The 25,633-nt window shown below is 42.4% G+C and overlaps 1 protein-coding gene across 2 annotated transcripts; it reads left to right on the top strand.

The window, feature by feature from the left end:
• On the top strand, window positions 1-25,629 carry LOC129514265 (aldo-keto reductase family 1 member C15-like). 2 transcript variants are annotated; one of them, XM_055332896.1, is made up of 11 exons: window positions 1-215; window positions 739-799; window positions 9,699-9,821; window positions 11,501-11,668; window positions 15,315-15,431; window positions 16,127-16,204; window positions 17,384-17,506; window positions 19,929-20,038; window positions 20,948-21,113; window positions 21,549-21,631; window positions 25,401-25,629. In XM_055332896.1, the coding sequence occupies exons 3-11, from the start codon at window positions 9,735-9,737 to the stop codon at window positions 25,441-25,443; spliced, it is 975 nt and encodes a 324-aa protein (XP_055188871.1). In that variant the 5' UTR covers window positions 1-215; window positions 739-799; window positions 9,699-9,734; the 3' UTR covers window positions 25,444-25,629. The 2 variants fall into 2 exon arrangements, with proteins under 2 accessions (XP_055188871.1, XP_055188872.1); XM_055332897.1 differs by lacking the exon at window positions 1-215 and adding an exon at window positions 275-413.
• The last annotated feature ends 4 nt before the right edge of the window (window positions 25,630-25,633 follow it).

Below are 25,633 nucleotides of genomic sequence, written 5' to 3'. Positions count from 1 at the left end.
CCAGGCCACATGCTCTGCTAGTCGCACGTGGGAGCCTGTTGAGCCGAGCCCAGCCAATCCGAAGCGCTCGCCCTGCCTGGCCTGATGCTTCCCGGATCCCGCAGTAGATGCTCTGCTCCTCTGGCCCACAGCTCTGCTCTTATTATGGTGTCCTCAGCACCAGCCCCAGTGGCTCTCCGGAGTGACGCGAGGGGCACGTTGCGTCCTCGGCAACTGTGAGTACCAAGTGACCTTTAAACCTCCCAGCTCTCTGTCCCCTGACTGCGTCTTTGATTTCAGGTTTCGGTCCCTGTGGCCAGGCTGCTTTGCAAATGCAGTTTCCAACACCTGGCCGTGACAGATGAGATCGCCGTCCCCTCCTCGCACCTACCCACGATGGACGGCATGAGGCATTGACATTTTCGGCCACTCAGGTGGCTTTAGGCTGACCTCTCTCGGGACTCGGATTAGCTTTCCCCCAAATGCTAGTGAATCCCAACGTCCTGTGTGTGTGGACATTAGGCTTAGTCTCCTGTGCAATGAAGGCCTCCTCCTCTAACACCAATGTTTGGAAACTATTTGTCTTTTTCTGGTCAATGTCTCCGAGCTCTCTTAGGTTATAAATACCAGCTCCTTTTCATCTAGTTGATAAATGTCTTCCAGCTTATTCATTTGCTTGTTAATTCTGACAAAAGTGAATTTTGTCATGCCGAGTTTTCCTGTTTGTGTGTTCAAATACGTTTATTTCTTCTTTCATAGCATCTGATTTCCTGGTCTAACAAGATCTTCTCACCCACAAGATTGTGCCTTAGAGTTTCTTGTAAGTATTTTTCTTCTCGCCTTTTATACTTTATCTAGAATTACTTACATATATGGTGAAAGAGGGGAAATCCAACCCTACTGTCTTTGAAGTGGACAGGCATTTATTCTAGTACCATATGTTAAATAATTCATTACTCTTCTCTGGATTTATACCCACCCTGTTAATTCACACCTTAAATTCTCACATAAATAAAAGCTAATTCGGAATTTTCTGTTCTGTTCCATGAGAATTTTGTGTAACTTTATACCAATATGATTTTACTTTATTTTTGCTTATTTAAAATCAATTAATCTATACTGTATTATTAGTTTCAGAGGTGAAATTCAGTGATTCATAGATACATATAACACCTGGTATTCATTCCATCATATGCCCTCCTTCATGCCCATCATCCAGTTACCCCATCTCCCCACCTGCCTCCGCTCCAGTGACCCTCAGTTTGTTCCCTATAATTAATAATCTCTTATGTTTTGTCTCCCTCTCTGATGCCATCTTATTTTATTTTTCTTTCCCTTCCTCTACATTTATCTGTTTTGTTTCTTAAATTCCACATATGAGTGAAATCATATGGTATTTGTCTTTCTCTGGCTTACTTCACTTAGCGTAATACCCTCTAGTTCCATCTATGTCATTGCAAATGGCAAGATTTCATCCTTTTTTGTTTTTGTTTTTTCTTTTTTTTTTAAGATTTATTTATTCATTCATTCAGAGAGAGTGAGAGAGAGGCAGAGACACAGGCAGAGGGAGAAGCAGGCCCCATGCAGGAAGCCCAATGTGGGACTCGATCCCGGGTCTCCAGGATCACACCCCAGGTTGCAGGTGGCACCGAACCACTGTGCCACGGGGGCTGCCCTTCATCCTTTTTTGATGGCTGAGTACCAATACAATTATTTAGATAACCTTGGCTTTGTAATAAGTTCTGAGGTACAGTCAAGAAAGTGTCTGTCACTGATACTTTCCATGAATTTCTTTCCATGAATTTTCTCTCTGGCATTAATTTTTTTCATATATACCAGAAAAAATTGTATACAATCTTAACAATTGGACTTTTAGGGGAATTTGAATTAAAATCCTGTGGGTACATATGTTATTTTATGGGAATTTAAATTTTAATAAACTGTCCAAAAATTTTGTACATTTTCACTTATTCAGATATTATTTATGCCTTCAATGATATTTTATAGTTTTGTTCCCCTGTAGAAGCTCCATCACTCTTGTTAAATTTATTCCTAAATATTTTGAAGTTGTTATGATTGAAATGCAGGGAATACTTTGCTCATTTCCATTTTGTGGTGCTTTTGTGCAAGTTTTGTGTATTTGCCTTGTACCCAATGACAGAAGTCTCTAGTATATTCTAGTATATTCTTTTCTTTTGTATTATATTTGCACCCTGTAAGACAATTATACTATGGTTAGTGAATTCTAAAGTATGTCTATTTCCACAGTATAACACCTTTTCTTTTATTATCAGATTTTAGTTAAATGATTTTAGTATTTTGTAGTCCAGAAAATCGCTGTTGTTTTTGGTAAATTCATACTATTTCTTTTAACATGATTTAATTTGTACGTACATTTCTAGTTTGTTGATATAATTGATACGTGACCTTGTGGAAGTTTAAGGTAGACAATGTGATGATTCGGTACACGTATATGTTGGAAAATGATTGCTACAGTAAAGTTAGTTAATACATCTACTACCTCACACATTTACTTTTGGGGGAGGAGTGGTAAGAACATTTAAGATTTACTATCTTGGCAATTTTCAGGTGTACACTACAGTGCGATTAGCTTGAGTCACCATGCTGTTTAGATCCCCAGAACTTTTTCATTCTACAAGAGACACTTTGTACCTTTGACCACCTTCACATTCCCCCCGACATAGCCCTGGCCAGGCAACCACCAATCTACTCTCTGTTTCTGTAAGTTCAGCATTTTTATTGTAGATTGTGTAGATTTGGGATCCCTGGGTGGCGCAGCGGGTTAGCGCCTGCCTTTGGCCCAGGGCGCGATCCTGGAGACCCGGGATCGAATCCCACGTCGGGCCCCCGGTGCATGGAGCCTGCTTCTCCCTCTGCCTGTGTCTCTGCCTCTCTCTCTGTGTGTGTGACTATCATAAATAAATAAAAATTAAAAAAAAAAGATTGTGTAGATTTTTAAGATTCTACACATTCGATTGGAAATGAAACCGAGGACATTTTAAACATTTATGTATTATTAGAAAATAATAAGCCTCTTATGTATTAATGCCAAAAGTATATTTTATGAAAAGTAAAAATATTTTCCAAAAAAAATCCATTAGGGATAAGAGTGAAATCATTTGGTATTTTTGAAAACAGAATGAGTAGCCTAACAGAAGGCAGCTAGAATATCAAATCTGCTTCTGCGTCCAGTCTGGTACAATACCCCACACCCTGTAAACCTCTGGAAAACCTCCACTGCATACATGTGAGATCATGAGGACCAAAAAGGAAAATGGTACCCCGGTATCATGATGATAGTCTTTTTCATATGCCCCAAAAAGGGATTTTAGGGTCTTCCATGGGTCCTGTGACTACACTCTGAGAACTACTGCTTTGAAGTTCAGATGAAACCAGCTTCCTATAGTCCTTGGCCACCAGAACTCTTCAACGTTTGAAATTAGCAGGCATGTTATAGTGAATATAAGTAATAATAAGAAAAAGAAAGAAAAGTGGTGGAAAAAGGCTACACAGTACTTGATATAAATTACCATGAGGATAAGAAAGTTTGTACTAGTGACATGGGGAAGGGTTCATGAGGGAGCCTGGTTCTGACACTGTAGGTGATTGAGGTTGAACCAACTAACCCTGGTGTGATGTTTTGCCTTAAGAATCTGGGTTAAGAATGTGAGTGTAAATTAAGACAATTGTAATCTTGGATTTTGCATAGATTATGAAAGGGACCCATTGGGAAAAGCCCAATCCTAGTGTTCTTGAAACCCTTAACCTAGAGCCAATTGTTTTAGCCATGGGGAACATATATAATTGGTTTATGTTGAGTTAGTTGCTCAACTCATAACCACTAATTGTGTCTAGAGATGCAGGCTCTGTAAGTTGGTTGGCATAACTGGAGCTCCTAGGGCAGAACAGGTCACGTTTCTCTTACAGAATCCATATGTACTACCTTGCTCTCTGAGCACATTTCTTTGCAATAGAAAAACTGCAAGATTGGGAGCACCAGTTGCTCAAAGATAGGGAACCAGAATGCATGAAGGAAAGGTACGGTGATATTCCAGACGGTTTTGACAAATGTTACAAAGATGCCAAGTGTTAGGTTAGGTCTTTCCTTGCTGGAGAATCACGTCTGCCAGTTGGTTAGAGTAGGTCTAAAGCACTTCTATGACTGGAGGGGAATGGTATCTCCAATTAATTGTCCTTAGTTTCCTGCTAGGTAGATTAAGCTTACTCTACCAATCAAAACATGGAAACCGATTTTTATTAAACAACTAAAAATTGGTTAAATTTTGGAAAAATCATCTCCTAAGCAGTTTTTTTCCCCAAGATTTTATTTATTTATTCATGAGAGACACAGTGAGAGAGGCAGAGACACAGGCAGAGGGAGAAGTAGGTTCCTTGCAGAGAGCCCGATGTGGGGCTCGATCCGGGACTCCAGGATCACAGCCTGAGCCGAAGGCAGATGCTCAACTGCTGAGCCACCCAGGTGTCCCTCCTAAGCAGTTTGTATTGAAATTACAATTTTAACATCACCGATGAAAGAAACTTCAGAAAAACATACAAAAGCAATGATTGTAAAGTATATCACTAGACGAACACTGAAATTTCCTTCGAAAAAGTTTGGAACTCCGGAGTCTATTTGAAAGCTTGCCACATCCAGGGAAAGCTTGGCTGGTACATTGAGCTAATATTGAACAGTTAGAGCCCTCAGGGCAGTAGTTTCAATGCATCCCCTGCCCTCCACCCCCAGTCTGCAGCAGGCTGCAGTGAGGATAGAAACCAGAGGTTCTGACAGTTTGCTGGATCCACGGTGGGGCAGTAAGGAACCTGTCCTCTGCGTATCAGTGTTCTGTGTTTTGAAGGTGGGTTGTTGCTTCTGCTTGCTGCCTGCAAATACAAAGGCTGTTGCCATTGTTTTATGCCCCACAGGCTAAAGTGGCTTCCAGCAGATTTAAGGGAGCCATCTCTGCTTTGGGGGGTATTCAAAAACACTGCTGTCTAGGGCCTGAGTTTGTGGGAGGAGCTAGCATCATTCAGTTCACTGTGCACTTAGCCAACTGGAATGGAGGCCGAGGCAGTAATATCATGGAGCAGTCCAGCTCAACACCCAGCAAAGCCATACATTGAAAACCCACAGCTGACATCACACTCCATGCTGGAAGGCTGAACGCATTCCTCCTAAGATCAGGAGCAAGACAGGATGCCCTTTCCCACCACTGCTATTTGACATTATCTTGAACACTCTACCCAGAGCTGTGAGATAAGCAACAGAGACAAAGGGTATCCAGATTGGGAAGGATGAGGTAAAACTATTCTTGATCACAGATGATGTGACCTTACAGTATAGCCAAGCCCCAAGAGTTCATAAGGAAACTCGTAGAGCTGATAAACAAACTCAGCCAAGTCGCAAGGTGCAAGATGAACACACCAAGATTAGTTGTGTTTCTGTACATCGGTAGTGAATTCTCCAAAAGGAAATGTCTTGACAGGTACAGTGTTTTTGTTGGGGACGACAAAAATGTTTTGCCTATAGTTAGTGGTGATGGTTGTACAAGATTGTGAATCTGTTTAAAGCCACTGGACTGTGTACTGACACATGGTCCACATGATAAACATCGTTAGGCAGATTTTACCACAGTTAAAACATAATCTATAGAAAGATCATTGCGGATATTATAATAATGTCTAGTAATTATGTGGAGCGGAGATCCGCAACGTGAAACAGCTCACCGCCTGTTCATGTATAGGTCACAAGCTACAAATGGCATAGACATTTTTTTTAATGGCTGAAAAATCCAAAAAGTGAATAATACTTCAGGACACTTGAAAATTATGTGAATTCAAACTTTCACTATTCAGAAATAAAATATTTTGGAACAAAAGATTTGCCCAAATTGCAGGATTTGGATGATTGACTTATCCTTTGGGGCCCTAGTATAATTGTCTCTCCCCAGGTGGTACAAATCTAAACCACTGATCACCAAAATGACCTCTTTTTTTATGGTAAAACTTTACTTTCTACACACTTTAAAAAAATGTGCCCATGGCTTTTGCCTTCTTTATAGGATTTGGTATTTTTGCAATCTGGTATCTCGTGAATTGACATGTCTTTCAGAGGCTCCATTCATCAGTGTTATGGGACCCATAGGATTTAATCATCTCTATTCCGTGCTCTTAAGCACTTCCCGTGTTTGAGTAATGAGTGAGGACTGGAACACTGACCTGTCACTTGTGTGGCCACTGGTGGATTCCCTGTTCCCATCCTTGGCATATTTCCTGCTCATGCACCTGCCACCATCCTTCCCATTCAGCACACTTTCAAGGCTCCTGGGCTTATATCAATGTCCTGCTTGCCAAAATAGAGAAATGTCAGAGCTCCACTTTATAACCTGCCATTGATATAAAGGAAGAAAAAATAATCACGTACATTCACCTTCCCTCACTTATTAAAATTGGTGACAAATTCAACATGTTTTATTTTTGCTCATCTTGCTTTTGTATTTCAACTGCCCTTTCCTAACCTTTATATTAATTTTTTGCTTTTCACTGTAACTATGAACTCATAATTAATTTTCACAGAATTGACATCTTCCAAATAATGATGTTAACATTATTTTCAAAATGTCACAAGTGGTCTGGTGAGATTCCTTCTGTGGATGCCTTGTTTTATCAGCATTGTTGTTGGCATTGTAAGCTTCAATTTCTGGCAACAACACAGTATTTAACTCTATCCTGAATTTCCCTGATGCACAATACAAATAGCTACTTTCTAAAAAGGCAGGTTTCTTTTTGGAGGAAAGGGCTAGAGAGTAAACTCTGGTCAATGGTATCACACATGAAAATTGGTGGTAGGTGGAGATGCTACTTGAATCCTATTTGCTTCCCTTAGGCGGGACAGAGCTGGAGACAGTATTTTAAGCGTGATTTTAGATGTGTGAACTCATACAATTTTTCCAACTTAATATATCATGTTTCTTACAGTGTGAGGCGTTGTCACCCACTCATATCTTCTACTATATTGTGTTTCTTTATTTAAAAAGTTGATTAAAGGAAATTACAGTAAAATGGAGAAATCAGCAGGCAAATAGAAACAGGTTTAAAGACCGTTGAGAATCAATGCTGGCAATTGCAGATGTTGAATAATGATGGTAGTCTGTATCAAAGTCCAGAAAATACCACCCAGTGTTTCATAATTAAACTATTCCTTGGATGACCTATGCAACAAAGGGAAAGGCGCCAGTAGCTGAGCTGGCTTTGTCTTGGAAGAATTTCTAAACTCAGCATGGCAGAGATGGAGAAGTTCTAGATGGTGGGGGCAAGACAAGAAGTCTAAGGGAAACGACAGGAGAGGTCTGAACAGAGGAGGCCGGGGGAGCTGGTTGAAAAGGCATTTTGGGGACTCTAAATTTGTGCAGGTTGAGCACCTGCTGGGCAGTTCATTGTGACCAATTATGCAATAAAAACTAAAAACCCAGGGCATTTTAACCTGTTTCTTCAAAAATCATACATTTTCTTTCAGGAATCTTAAAAATTGACTACTCCAGAACAGAGACCAAAAATCACAATAAAATAATACATATCACAGTAGTTGTCAACATTCTGGAGTTTCATACCCCATGTAAGGCTTGTAAGATATAGCGATATCTTACTTTATTCACCATCTTTGTAGTGGATATTTTAATGTAATACAATTTAAACAGACTAAATGAAAATGGCATTTCATTTTAATGCATATTTTCCCCACAGAAGCATAATTTTTATTGAGGTATAATGTATACCATTACGTGTCATAGATGTGCAGTGTGACACTTTGATGTTTGTATAGATTGCGGAATGATGGCCACGGTACGTCTAGGTAGCGTGCATTTCCTGCACATCTCCTATGTGTATGTGAGATGGAATAGACTTACTAGAGGTTTAGTGCCTTTTTGAGAGGAGAGGGAAAGGAGATGTTTCAATGCATCTGAATTAGGCATGAGAGGAAAGGGAAAGACTCTGTAACAGAGTTGGAATCCAGAAATTAATCTAACAGCTTTAGCTAGCCTCTTTTAATGAGATCTCCTCTAATTATTATAGATAATATATTCTAGAAAAGGAATGTGACAGCCCAATAGTCTGTTTAGAAATTTTTCAATGAGGTATCACAATACCATCACATGGTCAATGAGCTAGAGATTGTCATGCTCTGTTGACCAGAGTGTAAACACTGATGAGGCACAGCCTTTTGAGAAATTGGCTTGGGAAAATCAGATAAGAGCTTCAAAATACATATATTTAGTAATTTTCCATAGCATCATAAAATCAAACAAACATCATTTATAATCTCATTTTTTCAAAACTACTGCTTAGGTGGTCTGTGTACTTTCTATTGCTACCCATCATGAAGCAGATAATGTCTGGATTTCAATTGCTCTTTTATCAATTCAAACTCAGAAATATAAGTAAGCCCAGGGTTAGAGCTTCATTAAATAGTTTAAGAACAAAATTAATCAAAGATTAATCATTCTTAGACTGTGTTAGAATAATACAAATGTATCAGGGTTGTCAAATTCAATTCAAAATGGATTGAAAATTTAAATATAAGACCTAGAACTTTAAGACACTGGAGGAAAACACAGGAGAAAATATAAATGATGTTGATCATGATTTCTTGAATAAGACACCAGAAGTGCAGCAACAAAACAGAAATAAACAAGTGGGACTACATCAAATCAAAAAGCTTGTGTGCAGTAAAGGAAACCGTCAACAGAGAGAAAAGGCATTATTTGGAATGGGAGAAAACATTTGCAAATCATGTATTTGATAAGAGGTTCATTCCAAAATATGATGAGGAATTCCTACCTACAACTTGTTAATAAAGAAACCAGTAACCCATTCAAAAATGGGCAAAGACTTGAGTAGACATGTCTCCTAGGAAGACATACAAATGGCCAAGAGGTACGTGAAACGATGATCAACATCACTCGTCCTCAGGGATATGCAGATCAAACCCACGGTATCACTTTCTACCTATTAGGATGGCTATTTACAAAAGACGATGGGTAACAAGTGTTGCAGAAGATGTGGAGAAATCGGAATTCTCACGAATTGGAATGTCAATGGTACAGCCATTTTGGAAAACCCTTGGCAGTTTCTCAGAACGTTAACCATGGGTTTGGTCTATGACTCAGTAATTCCAGGCTTACGTATAGATCCAAGAGAATTGAAAATGCACATCCACACAAAAACACATGCAGAAGTGTTTACAGAAGCATTGTTCCTTGTAAGCAAAAAGTAGAAAAAGCCAAGTGTTCGTCAACTGACGATTGCATAAACATGTGGTACATCTGTACAGAGGGATGTTAGTTCGCCATGAAAAGGACTGAAGTACTATTACACACTACAATGTGGATTCGCCTTGAAAACATTATGCTAAGGGAAAGGAAGGGGGTCACAAAATGCCACATAGTGTGTGAATGCATTCAAATAAAATTTCCAGAATAGGCAAATCTGTAGAGACAAAAAGTAGTCGCCAGAGGTCGATGGGAGAGAGGAATGGGGAGTTGTTTCTATGAGTATGGGGTATTGGGGAGGGGTAAGAAAGTACTCTAAAATTATATACTTGTAACAATGCCGTGAATATACTAAAAACTGTTGACTTGTGTAATTTGAAGGGGGTGATTTTATGGCATGTGACTTACTATACTATTTTCTCCCTTCTGCAGATGTCTTATAATTAGAAGCCAGAAGAGTGCAAAGAGATGAATCTAATGAAACTTAGATCTGTAAAGCTGAACGATGGACTCAGCATGCCTCCACTGGGATTTGGCACCTCTGCTCCTAGCAAGGTAGTCATAATGACGTTGGGGATGGAGGGTGGCAGACACAGGTCCTCATAAGAACCAGAGTTTGGCAAATGCAGGTGGGCCTCATTTTCTTCATTTGTAAGCTTCTCTCCAGGTTAGGTTATTTTGTGCATTTAGTCAGTGAGTTGGTGCTCTTCAAATTTTCAGAGGCATAAAAACACCTGTTAAAAGTCCAGATTTGGGGGCTATACCCACAAAGGTTCTCAATGAGTAGATCTGCAATAGAGCTAAAAAACCTGCATTTCTCATGAGCTACCCTGTGACTCTGATGCTATTTGTCAACGGGTCACCCTCGGAGTGGCACTCTTATCAAGGGACATGGACGTGTATCATCTGTCAGCAGTTCTCACCTGCTCTCCAGTTGTAGCAACGCACAGTCTGCTAGAATTAATGAAATCCAGGAGTCTTGATTACCACACGACGGAGACTTCGTGGCGAGTTTGCTTGTGATGACCTTTTCTGTCAGGCCCAGTGTTCAAAAGATCTCTGTGCACCGGAACTCATAGAATATCTAGAGAAATCTTGGCCACTGAAGGGTCTGGAGAGGACAAGATTAATATTAGAGGGTGTGTTAGTGGTCTGGAGTGGAAATATCCTCTTAGAAGTCAGGTTGGTAGTACTGTGCCATGGGGAGAGCCAAGTGGCACTTGGAAATTCTCTTTCTGGAACGTTGAACTCCATGCATGTTTCTAGTTTGACCATTGCAACCTACAAGAGCACACCTTCAGTGGTTCTTGGCGGAGGAGCTTTTAACTGTTTAAAGAAAGTTGTAGGATTAGTTCCTCAGCACAGGAGTCACATGGGGTATAATGCTGAGGACTACAGCAAGGATGCTGGTGCAGAGTATGGCTTTCACTTGGACTTGGCTCTTAAATCTGTGGATGGTCAGTTAATCTCCTTGGTGCTAGTTAACTTATCAGGAGTTATAAATTTAAAAGTAATCCAGGGGACATGTTAAGTGAGGGAGGGAGGAAGGTCATGAAGAGGGAAATTCATGGATAATTTTAAAAGTCCAGCCTGGTAGGCCAGCAGAATGGCAGGCAGCTAAGAGAAATAACCAAGTTGTTTATTGCTTATAGCTATTTTTGTATAAAAGAGGAGTTTATTTTCTTTTTTTTGTCTTTGTCCCTTCTCAAATGTTTGAAGTGTTTCTCCAAGTTTAGAAAAGTGAATCATTAATTTATTCTGTATAAAGTTACACCATCATTGCACTGAGGTAATTTTGAGCCTTCGGCTTCTGGATTGCAACCAGTTTAATCATCTCTTACAGAGTGAATTCACTTGGGACTGTAAATCAATAGATTGTGTAAATCCACAGATCATGTAAATCCAGAAGTAGAGGGTTGAAGCCAGTGGCCAGGTGGGTCAGCTCATGAGCTCATGAGATCCAATGGTGAGCACCTTTTCGTAATATTCCTAGCTCGAAGTTAGCAGGGGTAGGAGTATTTAACCATAGAAACAGGCCAATACCATAAATCAAGACTTCTTTTCTTCTTCAGAGAGTCGGTTGTCAAACATTTACCACTAAGGTTATGAGTTGACACTTAGCTCTGACATCTCTAGCTCTCAGCCCTTGGGTAAATGAGGTTCTGCTGAATCGCTCTACGTGTGGAACTGGCCATTCCTGTCAAGTAGGTCCTTATCTTCTTGTGGTCTTCTAGGTTCCTAAGACTGAAGTGGAAGAGGCCGTCAAGATAGCAATCGATGTAGGCTACCGCCATTTTGACTCAGCCTATATGTATCTCAATGAAGAAGAGATTGGGAGGGCCATCCAGAGGAAGATTGCTGATGGCACTGTGAAGAGAGAGGACATATTCTACACTTCGAAGGTTCTGTGTACAGTCCCCTCTCTACTGTGACTAATAGACATTTTAGGTCTCTTTCCTATGACGTAGGAAAAGAATACCACAGAACTGCTGCAAGGATGAAAGCAATGTTTGTAAAAATACATATATTTTTTAAATTTTTAAAAAAGATCTTTTAAAGGGTGTGTGTGCGCATGCAGGCGTGCGTGCCAGTGGGGTGGGGGGCAGAGGGAGAGGGTGAATCTCAAGGAGACTCCCCTGTGAGCATGGGGACTACACGAGGCTCTATCTCTGGACCCTGAGTCAAAATCAAGAGTTGGACGCTTAGCCAAGTGAGCCACCCAGGAGCCCCATTTTCTCCTACTATTCTTCATATCCATAGATATCATATCTGAAACAAATAAAAGAATGTATGTATTAAAGTCAGACTGGAAAGGGAATCCAAGGGGCATTTTTCCAGTAGTGTGCATTGAGCTAAGTACTGCTAGAACCGGATATTTAAATATGAGGTAAAGTAGCCCAAGAAGAAAGACTTGAAGTCCACTCAAGTGAATCCTAGGCAGGTCTGTGAACAGATATCTCTTCCTTCTCAATCCAGAGGATGAAGCTCTATGACTCTGTTACACACAGTATCATCATCTTATTCTCATCTGTTTATCTCCTTTCCAGAGGGTCCTCTGGTTTCCTTATTTTTAGTAATTTTGATTGATTTTCCCTAAATTGTTACTTCCTAAAATAAGCTAAAGTACCCTCCCTCGAATTCCTATAGGGCCTAATTTTCTTTGGAACCCTGAACCATTTAATACAGTCAAGAGCAATTTACTGAATCACAACTACTTGAAGTTCTTGCTTAAAATGCAATTTTCTGGTTCAATCTCCAGATACTGTGATTTATTATATTTGAGGTAGAACCCAGGAGTGTGTTCTTTACAGGCAAACCAAATAATTCCTTTACATTCTAACATTTGAAACCCTCTGTGCAAGGCCATACTATTTTTTTTTCTTCCTTGTGGTCTTTATTCAATACGAAACAGAAGCTATGAGGAACACAACTTAGGAGCTTGGCGGGGTGATTTGTCACTTCCCAATGACAGCAAGTGGGTTTGTGGTTTTTATTATTTATTTGCCATTTTATTCATTTCTCCTAAAGATTCTTTTTTTTAAAAGCTGAATCAGATAGTTTTATTTGGTTTTGCTTAGGCTAGAGCTAGGCAGCAAGTCCCTAAGGACTCAATTAACTAGGCCGTATTAAAATACAGCAATTTTTAGAAAAATTGAAGCAGAATTAAAAGATAGTACTTCTGTTATGGAATCAGAGTGGACATATAATGTTCTATTAGTTCCAGGTGTACAAGAGAGTGGTTTGACAGGTCTATATATTTCGGAAAGCTCGCCATGATAAGCGTAGCCGCCATCTGTCACCATACAATGTTGTTGCACCATTTTTGACTATATTTATTCTCCTTTCTTCATGACTTACTTACTGTATAATTGGAAGTTCATACTTCTTGATCCCCTACACCTGTTTCACCCATTCCCTCCCTCCCCTCCCTTTTGGCAACTACCAGTTTCTCCTCTGCCTTTATGAGTCTGTTTCTGTTTTCTGTTTGTTTGTTCATCCATTTGTTTTGTTTTTCAGATTTCACATATAAGTGAGAGCATATGCCATTTTTCCTTCTCTGTATGAGTTATTTCAGTTAACATGATATCCTCTAGGTCCATCTATGTTGACACAAATGGCAAGATTTCATTCTTTTTAATGGCTAAGTAATATTCCATTTTACAAATGTATTACATCTTCTTCATCCATTCACTTATCAATGGACATTTGGATTGCTTCCATATCTTAGTTATTGTAAATAATGCTGCAATAAACATAAGCATGCATGTATCTTTTTAAATTAGTGTTTTCATTTTCTTTTGGTAAATACCCCAAAGTAGAATTATAGTAGTGGATCATATGGTTTTTCTAGTTTTAATTTTTTGAAGAAGCTCCCTCCATACTCTTCTCCGGAGTGGCTGCATCAGTTTGCATTCCTACTAACAGTGCACAAGGTCCCTCTTTCTCTAAATTCTCACCAACACCTGTTGTTTCTTGTGTTGTTGGTGTTATCCATTCTGACAGGTGTGAGGTGGTATCTCATTATGGTTTTGATTTGCATTTCCCTGATGAGTGATGATATTTAGCATCTTTTCATGTGTCTGTTGGCCATCTGTATGTGCTCCTTGGAAAAGTGTCCATTCAGGTCTTCTCCCAGACCTGATTAGTCTCCTTAGTCAGATTATTTGTTCTTCTGGTGTTGAGTTGTATAAGTTCCTTATATTTTTTTTTATATTAACCACTTATCAGATATATCATTTGCAAATATTTTCTCCCATTCAGTAGGCTGCTTTTTTGTTTTGTTGATTGTTTCCTTTGCTCTACAGAAGCTTTTTAGTTTGGCGTAGTCCCAATAGTTTATTTTTGCTTTTGTTTCCATTGCCTCAAGAGACATATCCTTAAGTATGTTGCTAAGGCCAACATCCAAGAGATTTCTGCCTGTGTCTTCTTTTAGGATTTTTATTGTTTCCTGTCTCACATTTAGGACTTTAAGATTTTTGTGTGTGTATGGTGTAAGAAAGTGGTCCAGTTTCATTCTTCTGAATGTGGCTATATAGTTTTCCCAACACCATTTGTTGAAGAGACTATCTTTTTCCCATTGGATATTCTTTCCTGCTTTGTTGAAGATTAATTGACCATATAGCTGTGGGTTCATTTCTGAGTTTTCTATTCTATTCCATTGATCTGTGTTTCCATTTGTGCCAGTACCTTATTGTTTTGATTACAGTAGGTTTATTTTATATCTTGAAGTCTAGGATTATGATAGTTCTGGTTTTGTTTTTCTTTCTCAAGATTCCTTTGCCTGTTTAGGGTCTTTTGTGGTTCCATAGACATTTTAGGATTGTTTGTTTTAGTTCTCTAAAAAATGCTATTGGTATTTTAATAAGGATTGCATTGAATCTGTAGATTGCTTTGGGTAGTATGGACATTTTAACAATATTAATTCTCCCCAATCCATTAACATGGTATATCTTTCCCATTGTGTGATTTTTAATTTCTCTCATCAGTGTCTTATAATTTTCTGAATCCGAGTCTTTTATCTCCTTGGTTAAATTTATTCCCAGGTATTTTATTCCTTTTGGTGCAATTTTAAATAGGATTTCTTTCTTTCTTTCTTTCTTTCTTTCTTTCTTTCTTTCTTTTTCTTTCTTTCTTTCTTCTTTTTAAAGACTTTATTTATTTGATGCATAGAGAAAGAGAGAGAGAAATCACAAGCAGGCAGAGTGGCAAGCAGAGGGAAAGGGAGAAGCAAGCTCCCCGCTGAGCTGGGAGCCTGGCAAGGGGCTCCATTACAGGACTCTGAGATCATAACCTGAGCCGAAGGCAGACAATTAACTGCCTGCACCACCCAGGTGCCCCTGAGATTGGTTTCTTAATTTTTTTCCTGGTTACTTCCTCCTTCCTTGTTAGTGAATTCTAAATTTATTAGTTCTAATAGTTTTTTTTGGTGGAGTCTTTATATTGTACCACGTCTGCATTGTGAATAGTGACAGTTTTATACTTTATTAATTTCTCCTAAATATTCTTTAAAAAAATAATCTAATACTACTTCTCTTTCAACCACTGCAGGTGTGGGTAACCTTCCTCCGTCCAGAATTGGTTCAAACCAACCTAGAAATGTCACTGAAGAAGCTTGGGTTTAGCTATGTGGATCTTTATCTCATTCATTTCCCAGTACCTTTGAAGGTTAGCAAAAGTTATTTTACTTTGATGACCAACATACCAATTAGTAGCTGAATACAACAGAGGATATAGTTTATAAAAAATGAGGAGTAACATACATAGTATTTTAAGATTCCCTTTTTTCTGCTGTAATATTCCTTTCTCAGCCCCAGAGTGACAAGAGTTCACTGTCATCCATGTCTTTGATTTTGTGAATACACTGTCTGATTTTGAAGACCTCTGCTCCTGAATCTCAGCCTTTGACCCCTCGTTTTTGGAGAATGTCCTGAGGTAGAAAACAGTTGAGGCACAGGAGATTTCATGAGGATGGAACACAGGCTTTGAGATGCTGACGAGTCATGCTCTTGAATGCCCATCTCTAGGTGGAAGCAGGAATTGAAGCAGCTTATCCCACAAGCATCTGGGGCCAAGGGGCCTATGGAGCCCTGGCACTACCCTATCCTCTCTCTAGGATGGGTATTGGGTATTTTAAGCTGTCCTTGACACAAACAATATTTATTGAACCTTTATCAGTTAAAAACATACTTTCTAGGAAATGCATTTCCTCCATGTACTTTCTCTCCCTTTAGCCTAAGGTTTCCATTCCTTTCAAAATGAGAATACATTGTTGCATTAGCCTGAAGGTCTGTAGGCTCTTGATGGCTTGGCTGAGGCCAAACACAGCTTTGTACAATCTCTCATTCTTTTCTGTGTCCCAGCCTGGGGAGGAATTGTTCCCAAAGGACAAAGATGGAAAAATCATTTTTGACAGAGTGGATCTCTGTGCCACATGGGAGGTGAGTAGAGCTCCAAAGATGCGATCTATGTCTCTGCATGTTGGGTGAGAGAGAATGGACAAAGAATTCAAGATGTGTGCATCTCGTCCAGTTCTGCTCCCATGTAGACTTGGGCGAGTCCTTCCCTGAGTGTCCTTCTGCCATGGTTTCACACCTCTCCCATTTAATAATTTACCAAGTACTTGTTGAGTGCCTATGATGTATTGAATACTGAGTATTTTTAAGTTCTCAGGCTACGTCAATGAACAAACCAAGGTTTCTGGGCGCATGGAATGGAAGTGCTGTGGCATGGGTTGGGGGTGTGTGGAATGGGAAAGTAAAACTCACCAAGGAAACTGAGAATGCCAGGGTAGGTATGGGATGCAGATGTGCAGGGTAGGCTCTCCTGAGAAGGTAACAAATTGGGCAAAGATTTGTAAGTGCGGAACTGATCACGTGGGTATCTAGAAGGAGAGTGATACAGGCATAAAGGAAGCCAAGGCCCAGTTGTTGTTGTTAAGATTTTATTCATTTACTTGAGAAAGACTGAGAGTGAGGGGGAGCAGAGAGGGAGAGGGAGAAACAGATCCCCCGCTGAGCAATGAGCCCAACATGGGACTTGATCCCAGGACCCTGGGATCATGCCCTGATCCGAAGGCAGACACTTAACCCACTAAGCCACCCAGATGCCCTCAAGGCCCAGTTCCTAAGGTAGGAGAGAGCCTATTATGTTCAAGAACAGCAAGGGTGCATGCATGACTGGAACAGTTAATCTGATGACCCTAATAGGACATGAGGTCACAGAGAAAAGAGGGAGCCAGTGGGCTGGGGACCAGAATGGCCTCCTTCCTGGTTCCCAAGCTGTAGACCTCCACTCCTGGTCTCCTGGGGCTTGTTTTGCCATCACTCAAGTTTTTCTAGGTGTGCAGCTAAAAATCGCACTGGGCCCTTTAGCTCTGTTCTGAACCCTGTGCATTTTTATTCTATCTTCTTACTCATTTTTAAGAATTATTTTAATTTCCATTCTCCTACTTGGTTAATTCCTATCTCCTTTATTGACATGAGTGCCTTTAAAGGCTCTCTCTCTCCTGCTTTGTCTCATCTTCTCTCCCATCCTCCACCACTACTCTTAGCACGCTACCATTTATCATGCTTCTCTAGCTGGCTCCACAGATTACTGACCACCCTTTCCCTCTGTAGGCCATGGAGAAGTGTAAGGATTCAGGGCTTGCCAAGTCTATTGGTGTGTCCAACTTTAACCGCAGGCAGCTGGAGAGGATCCTGAGCAAGCCAAGGCTTAAGTACAAGCCTGTCTGCAACCAGGTGAGCCACGTCAATCCCCCCCCCCCCGCCCCCATCTCCTCTCCCTCTTTGGCTTACTCTTCCCTCATTTCAACTAGGTCACGGGTGGCATCTCCCCATCCTGTAGAGAGCAGAGTGTACTGCAAGTTGTTGAAAACAGTCCCCAAGGCCATGTCACTTTATAACAAAACATCTAAGTGTCAGGTTGCAGTATAATCTACTAGGTGTTATGGTTTGGTCTTAGAAATTTAAAGCTAGCTAATTACTGAGCTTTCTCATCTCTGGTCAATAAAGTTGGAACACTTCTATATAAAAGAAAACGGGTAATTCTTTCGAGTTCTGTGTTAGGAGATATCTGCTGAGACTCGATGGTACAAAATCAGCCACCCACAATGTGAATATGTTAGTGTCATTGAACTGTATGCTTAGAAATGGTTAAAATGGTGGATCTACTTTTTAAAAAATGGTAAAGTTATGTGTATTTTACCACAATAAAAAAATTTAAAGGTTAAAAAAAATTCAGAAGTCCACTTGTTATAATAAACCTGCTTTAATGAGCCACACATAAAACTTGCTTATCTTAGAATAATGTAAGAAATCATGAGTACAGAAGTGAGTGGTCACCCTTCTGCACTCTGGAGAACTCACACTCGCCTTGGGCTTATCTTATCTCCTTTAAACTTCGTACCTGCAGGCTTGTTAGAGAGGGATTGGCAATCCATGTATTAAATATCAGTGAGGCTTATTTTTTTTCTTATTTTTAGATGAAAAGTACAAATAGATGTTCTAAAAGGTGGTATTGTGGGTCCCTTGGGAGATTTACCTTCACTTTGGGCATCACCAGTTTATAGAAAATAAAGAAACTGGTTTTGATTGGGGTAGTGATGACGAATTAAGGAAGAAGCTGAAAGTGGCCCTGAGCTCTACCGGGCAAATGGAATGCGGCCAAGTTGAGGTCATTGGTTAGTGGGAAGTCTACATGGGCCCAAAGAGCTGGAACAGAGTCTAGTTCGTTGTGACCTGTGAGGTTGAGGTCATTGGTTAATGGGAAGTCTACATGGGCTCAAAGAGCTGGAACAGAGTTCAGTTCATTGTGGTCTGTGAGGCAACCAGGTGATAGAAGACAGTGGTTCAGGTCAGGTGAACCTGGGTCCAGGCTTGGTTTGGGGCCCTAAATACAATATATCCCCCTTCCTCCCTGTCCATGTCCCTGATGGGGACCGCAAACACACATGCAGCTGTGACACAGAAAGTCCCTTTGCACTTAATGCCTAAGCCAGCCCCTTTCCTACAAGCTGTGTTGGTGAATATGGTTCACAGGAGGCCCAAGTCAGGCTACTGGCTTCTCCTCGGATCTGTGCTCACGCTTATCCAACCACCACAATCAGGGGAAAGGCAGCGAGAAAGGGGTGCAGCAGAAGGAGCTCGGCCACACTTTTGGTTTGGGATCTGGCATGGGAGGAGCTTGGGAGCTCCTTGGGTTCTTACGATAAGGAAAAGCTGACCCAACGGGGATGCAGCAGCTCTTCCCAGCTCTGTTAGAGGACCGAGGTCACAGGGCAACCTGCTGCCCTGAAAATTAGAGATGCGGACACGCAGGTGCAGAGAATCGCAGCTCCCCAGGAGCACAGTCACTGCTAGGGTCACAGCGGGACAGGAGAGAATCCCAAACAGCAGCTGCTGAACTGCTGGAGGCTCGGTGTGGACGAGCCTGGCAGCTGAAATCTCTCAGGGCTCCTCTATCAGACAGTCCCCAGCTTCTGTGATTTTTGACCTCCAAAGCCCTATCAGGCTTTCACAATGAACGCTGGAGAACAATCCCCTCGTGCTTCTAGCACGGGGACAGGAAATAGCCAGCTGGAAAATCAGTCGGAACATTCTGTTTCTGTTCAGGGCCGCCCCACAGCGGAAACCATCACCCTACAGCCTAAACACCTGGGGTTCAGGGCCCGAGGGTGGCTCCATGGTTGAGCGTCTGCCTCTGGCTCAGGGTGTGATCCCAGGTTCTGGGATCGAGTCCCACATCGGGCTCCCGCAGGGAGTTTGCTTCTCCCTCTGCCTGTGTCTCTCTCATGAGAAAAAAAAAAAAAAAAGGAAAACCAAGAAAGGCAGAGCTGCTCCTCCATAGATATGAGCAATGTGTGAGGAAGACTCAAGGCCCCACGGTCTCCAGCCAGAGAGACTGAGCTTATCTGCCGACCTCCCGCCCTGGCCTTGTCTCTCGTGAGCCCCTTTCTCAGTAGACCCGTGTCGTCTCTGGGCCGTAACGCAGAGGTAAGCCTCTGGCAGGTCCCTGGCACAGCTGTGGGTGACGATCCTGTGTTGGCCCGTGTGGCTGGGACACCTACATGCGTTTGCTACCGGGTGATACAGCCCTGCAGCTTCCCCATCAGGTTGGTGGCCGTGGTCCTGTGATCCAGCCCTTCTGCTTGGCACTCTGCAGGTGGAGTGTCACCTTTACTTCAACCAGAGCAAACTCCTGGAGTTCTGCAAGTCCAAGGACATCATCCTGACCGCATATGGTGCCTTGGGGTCCGACTTCGGGAAGGAATGGTAATGACCTCTATGCCCGTATCCTAACTGCAGACGCTGTACCTTCTGGAGTCATTGCTCAACTCTCGGGGGCGGGGGGGCAGTAGGGGGGATGGTAGACAGCAGCCGTGATCCATCTCCATAGATGCTTAACTCGCCTACATTGTGGGGACTCAAGGACACATTATTAAATAACACAAACCCTGATTAGAATGTTCACACAGTTGAAAAGCTTTGGCTGTAAAGAGTGACAAAGTGAGCCCACACCATGATTCTGATGCTTGATCGTCGAGTGATAGGAGACAAGTGACAACTTCTGTTAAGTCTTAGTATCTTTATCTCTTGAAGAGGAATATAAAAATTCACCTTTTAGCACTTGACAAAGCAGATCATTAATTGAAAGCATTTTTGAGGGGCACCTGCCCTGTTGGTTGAGCGTCTGCCTTTGGCTCAGATCATGATCTCAGGGTCCTGGGATCGAGCCCCGAGTTGGGCTCCCTCTCCCTCTGCTGCGCCCCCCTGTGTGTGCTCTCTCTCTCCCTTTCTCAGTCAAGTAAATAAATAAAACGAAATAAAATAAAATAAAATAAAAGCATTTTTGAAATAGTAGATTCTTATAAAATAATTGGGTTACTACAATGCAGATTATTGGATCTTAATTTGGACAGTTTCTCTTCTTATCCAGTCTTTTACCACATTTCTCAGAAATGCTTTTTTAAAAAACAAAACAAAACAAAACAAAAACATATGAAATACTCCCTGAGGGTCCTCTTCTGCCTTCCTTTCTCTGGGCCTTCTTTGGATCCACCAAAAGAAGCAAGCCCAGGGACTGGCACAGCCACAGGGTCAGGAGGCAGAGCTTAGAGGGCGAAGGCCCCCAGCGTGAGGGGCTACACGGGCTCCGACACACAGCACCCTGCCTCCCCCTAGGGTGAACCAGGACGCCCCAGTTCTCCTGAAGGACCCAGTTCTCAATGCTGTGGCCGCCAGGCACGGGCGAACTCCAGCCCAAGTGGCCTTGCGCTTCCAGCTGCAGCGGGGGGTGGTGGCCTTGGCCAAGAGCTTCAACGAGAAGAGAATCCAGGAGAACTTCCAGGTGGGGCTGCGGGCCCAGGGCTGGATGGGGCCCCGTTTCCCTCTGTGCTGGGTCATCCGTGAGGCACCCGCAGGCCGTCCATCCTCAGTGCCCAAGTAGCTTCTGCGGTGCCGGGAGAGGCCCCGGGAGGGTCAACTTGGGGTGCCCATGCTGGGTTTCCTTTGAACCCCAAGCTAGGGCCTGATCTGCAGCTGCACAGAGAAGGAGTTAGATGACATGTGATTGTCGCTGGGGCCTGTCGAGGCTTCCTTCGCTGCGGCCACATGCACCTGCCCAGCACCCCCAGGGGGGCCGACTCCCACCTGGAGTGAACCCCAGCTTCATGAGCCGTCTCTCAAAACCTTCACACCCCTTGCACAAACGTGTGGGGGGGCAGGGGGATGGGAGCAGTCAGTGCCGCGGGGAAACTGAGTCATCGCCTCACGTTTCTGGCAGGTGTTTGATTTCCAGTTGACACCAGAGGACATGGAGACTCTGAGCGGCCTCAACAAAAACATTCGCTACTTTTCAGATACTTTGTAAGTAGCTCGTTGCTCCCTAGACGCTGGGAAGCTGGACGGTGGCGGGACTGTGTGACGCTGGACGGTGGTGGGACTGGGTGACCCCAATCCACAGAGGGGTTCCTCTTCTTTTAGGGAGGTGGCTGGGGAACATCTTTCCTTCCAGGCCTCTGGAACCTCTTTTCCCTGATGCTCTCCTGTCCTCTGTCCTCACTGCACCTGTGATGGGGGCCAGCGGGTGCTGGCATCACCCTTCTCTCCGCCTTACTCACTACCTCCCCAAAACCTGGGGAAATCCCTCTCCACCACCCCATCAGGCTCTCCCTCCCCCCACAGGCACTCAACCGTGCTCCCGTCTTTTTTTTTAATATATATATATATTTTTTTCTTTAAAAAAAGTTTGTATTTGAAGGTAAAACAGTACAATCCACAAGTACAAACACGTGAAATCGTTAATAGCACGTGTTTACGTTTTATCCTGAATCAGACACGTTTGAACAATTCACAGCTACAGGAAATCTAGAACGAAATCAAATATTTTATCACATCAGGTTGAAAAGTTGGAGAGGACTTTGTAATATATATATTTTTTATTGGAGTTCGATTTGCCAACACATAGTATAACACCCAGTGCTCATCCTGTCAAGTGCCCCCCTCAGTACCCGTCACCCAGTCCCCCCCATCCCACCCACCTCCCCTTCTACCACCCTTAGTTCGTTTCTCAGCGTTAGGAGTCTCTCATGGTCTGTCACCCTCTCTGATATTTCCTACTCCGTTCCCCTCCTTTCCCTTTATTCCCTTTCACTACCTCTTATATTCCCCGTATCAGTGAGACCATAGGATGATTGTCCTTCTCTGATTGACTTGTCTCACTCAACATCATACCCTCCAGTTCCATCCATGTCAAAGCAAATGGTGGGTATTCATCCTTTCTGATGGCTGGGGAATATTCCATTGTATACATGGACCACATCTTCTTTATCCATTCATCTGTCCACAGACACCGAGGCTCCTTCCACAGTTTGGCTACTGTGGACATTGCTGCTGTGAACATCGGGGTGCAGGTGTCCCGGTGTTTCACTGCATCTGTATCTTTGTGGTCAATCCCCAGTAGTGCAATTGCTGGGTCATAGGGCAGGTCTATTTTTAACTCTTTGAGGAACCTCAACAGTTTTCCCGAGTGGCTTCACCAGTTCACATTCCCAGCAACAGTGCAAGGGGTCTCCCCTTTCTCCACATCCTCTCCAACATTTGTGGTTTCCTGCCTTGTTAATTATCCCCATTCTCACTGGTGTGAGGTGGGATCTCATTATGGTTTTGAATTGTATCTCCCTGATGGCCAGTGATGCAGAGCATTGTCTCATGTGCTTGGTGGTCATGTGTATGTCTTCCTCTGTGAAATGTCTGTTCATTCATGTCTTCTGCCCATTTCATGGTTGGGTTGTTTGTTTCTTTGCTGTTGAGTTTAATAAGTTCTGTAGAGATCTTGGATACTAGCCCTTTATCTGATGTGTCATTTGCCAAAATCTTCTCCCATTCTGTCGGTTGTCTTGTAGTTTTGTGGACTGTTTCTTTGGCTGTGCAGAAGCTCTTTATCCTGATGAAGTCCCCATAGTGCTCCCGTCTTTAAAACCAAAACCCAAACCAAAATCTTCTCTTGAGCTGACATCGCTCTGCAGCCATGCTGCATTTCTCCTTCCACAGGGACACTTCTCAAAGGAGCCTATGCTTGCAGCCTCGAGCCTCTCTCTTCCCGTCTTCTGAGGCACCTGCTCCCCACTTTGCCAAAACTCTCCTTGTCAAGGTCAGCCATGACCTCCTCTCCTCATTCGTCTCATTTTAGCTGGCAGACCTCTCTCTCCTCCTGGAAACATGTGCCTCGCTTTCCTTCCACGCGGCCCACCCGCTTACCTGCTTCCCCGTTGTTGCCCGAGCCTCCTTCTCCTGTTCTTAGCAAGCCCTCCCCATCCACCTGGCCTCCTAACTTTGGAGCGACTTGGTCCTTGGACCTCTTTTCTTTTCTGTCTGTGCCCACCTCCCGGCTGCTTTCACCCAGTCTCAAGCTTTAAACACCATCTCAATACCCACTCCCCAGAATTCTATCCAGCCCAGACCTCAGCCCTGGACTAAGATTTGTAAGTCCACTGGCTCAGCTGCACTTGGGTGTGCAATACGCCACCTCAAACCCATCAGGCCGACCACTGACTCACGATGGCATCTGCAGAGGCCCCAGCTCACACCCAAGTCTTCCCCCCTTCACGCCTGGAGGCCAGGGCGATGGGCAGCCCTCTTCCTGACATGGTAGCCTATCTCACTCGGACAGAAGGCCGGCTTCCTTCACACCTGCAGGGGCCGCAGGGCGCTCCCTCCCTCTCTGTCTGCCGCTGTGTCCAATCTCCGCCCGCTGACTCCACTGCTGCCCGTGGCCTCCCCACTGTTCCTCGCGGCCGCCGGGCCTGTCCCAGGGCCTTTGCACTGATTGTTCTCTCCGCCAGGATGCTCTTCCTCCCGACAGCCGGCTGCACACAACTTCACCTCCTTCGTGTCCTCCCTCAGGTCACCTCTGTGATACACCTTCTCTGTCACCTCACCTAAGAATGTAACCCTGCTCAGCAATGCCTTTCTCTCTATTCTACTTTGTTTTCCTGTTGGCGTATATTCCTGATTAGCACACCATACACTTCACGGGTTTGTGTTGTTTATTTCCCGTTTGCCTCATTGGAAACGTTAGATTCCTAGGGCAGGATTTTTAAAAATCTACTGTCTCCTTGAGTGATTAATCAATGCTGGGTCAATGAATAATATGATCAAATGATAAAGAGGGAAAGGAAAGGGAGAGTGGAGAAGCAGGCAGTAATCCTTAGCAATTAGCATCAGTTGTTTTAATCAAGAATTAATTATTTAGTGATTTAGCACTATCTCAAAATTATTACTTTGTGTGTGTATATATATATATATAGAGAGAGAGAGAGAGAGAGAGACTAGTATATATACTATTACATATATAGGATATATATATCTCTCTATATATCTATATATAGGATATCTCTATATATAGGATATATATAGATATATATATATATATAGGATGTATCTCTCTATGTATATATAGAGAGATCTCTCTATATATATGTATATATATATACATATAGGATATATCTCAATATATATATTGGATATATATTGGATCTCTCTCTCTATATATATAGGATATATCTCAATTTCTCTCTCAATATATATATAACTAACTATATATATATAACTAATATATATCACTGTATCCATCCCTATATCTAATAATTTCTCACCGAGTAAAGGCATAGATGAATTACTTCTGAGTGCTTGAGAGAAACTGAACAACAGTGACATTCTTATTGCGCTCCCCATCATCGCCTTGAAGTATTTGTTCCCGTTATGTATGAAAGCCTATGGGCATGGTTTTAAAAGAGGCAGAGTTCATTTCTGCCCTCTTGGGAGTTTAAAGTAGCAACCCCAGGACCTTATCTCCTAAGTAGTAGAATAATACAATACCTGCAAAAATGCAACATATTGTTTTAATTTTGTACATGTGTTTATGAGCACTGTGCACTATTTTTTTACAATGTGTTCATTATAGTGTCAAGTGGTAGTAGGTAGTAGTACTGGGTTATTGTAAAACTGGATGCTTTTGTCCTTGTCCATAAAAGAAAGTTCCATTAATTTTCATACTTAAGCCAGTTTAAAAGAAACCTCTCTTTACCCAGCCCAGAAACAGTTACCTGACTAAGTCTCTCTCTTCACCTTTTAGATTTGCTAATCATCCAGATTATCCATTTAATGACGAGAATTAACTGATTTCTTTGACTCTGGTTGATGATCAGCGAACAGCTCAAGGATGAGAAAGGATCTGGCTTAGCCCATGTTACTTAGCCTGACACGTTGAAATGTAGCCTGAGTCCCCCGAATCTGGAAGTAAATGTCTCTAAACCCAGTCTTTCCCCCTCAAAGTCAATGACAATACATTTCAAACAACCTAACCTA

This window comes from Nyctereutes procyonoides, unplaced genomic scaffold (genome assembly GCF_905146905.1).
Source record: "Nyctereutes procyonoides isolate TBG_1078 unplaced genomic scaffold, NYPRO_anot_genome, whole genome shotgun sequence".
In the NCBI taxonomy this organism is placed as follows: Eukaryota; Metazoa; Chordata; class Mammalia; order Carnivora; family Canidae; genus Nyctereutes; species Nyctereutes procyonoides.
This window is presented reverse-complemented; position numbering and strand designations above follow the sequence as displayed.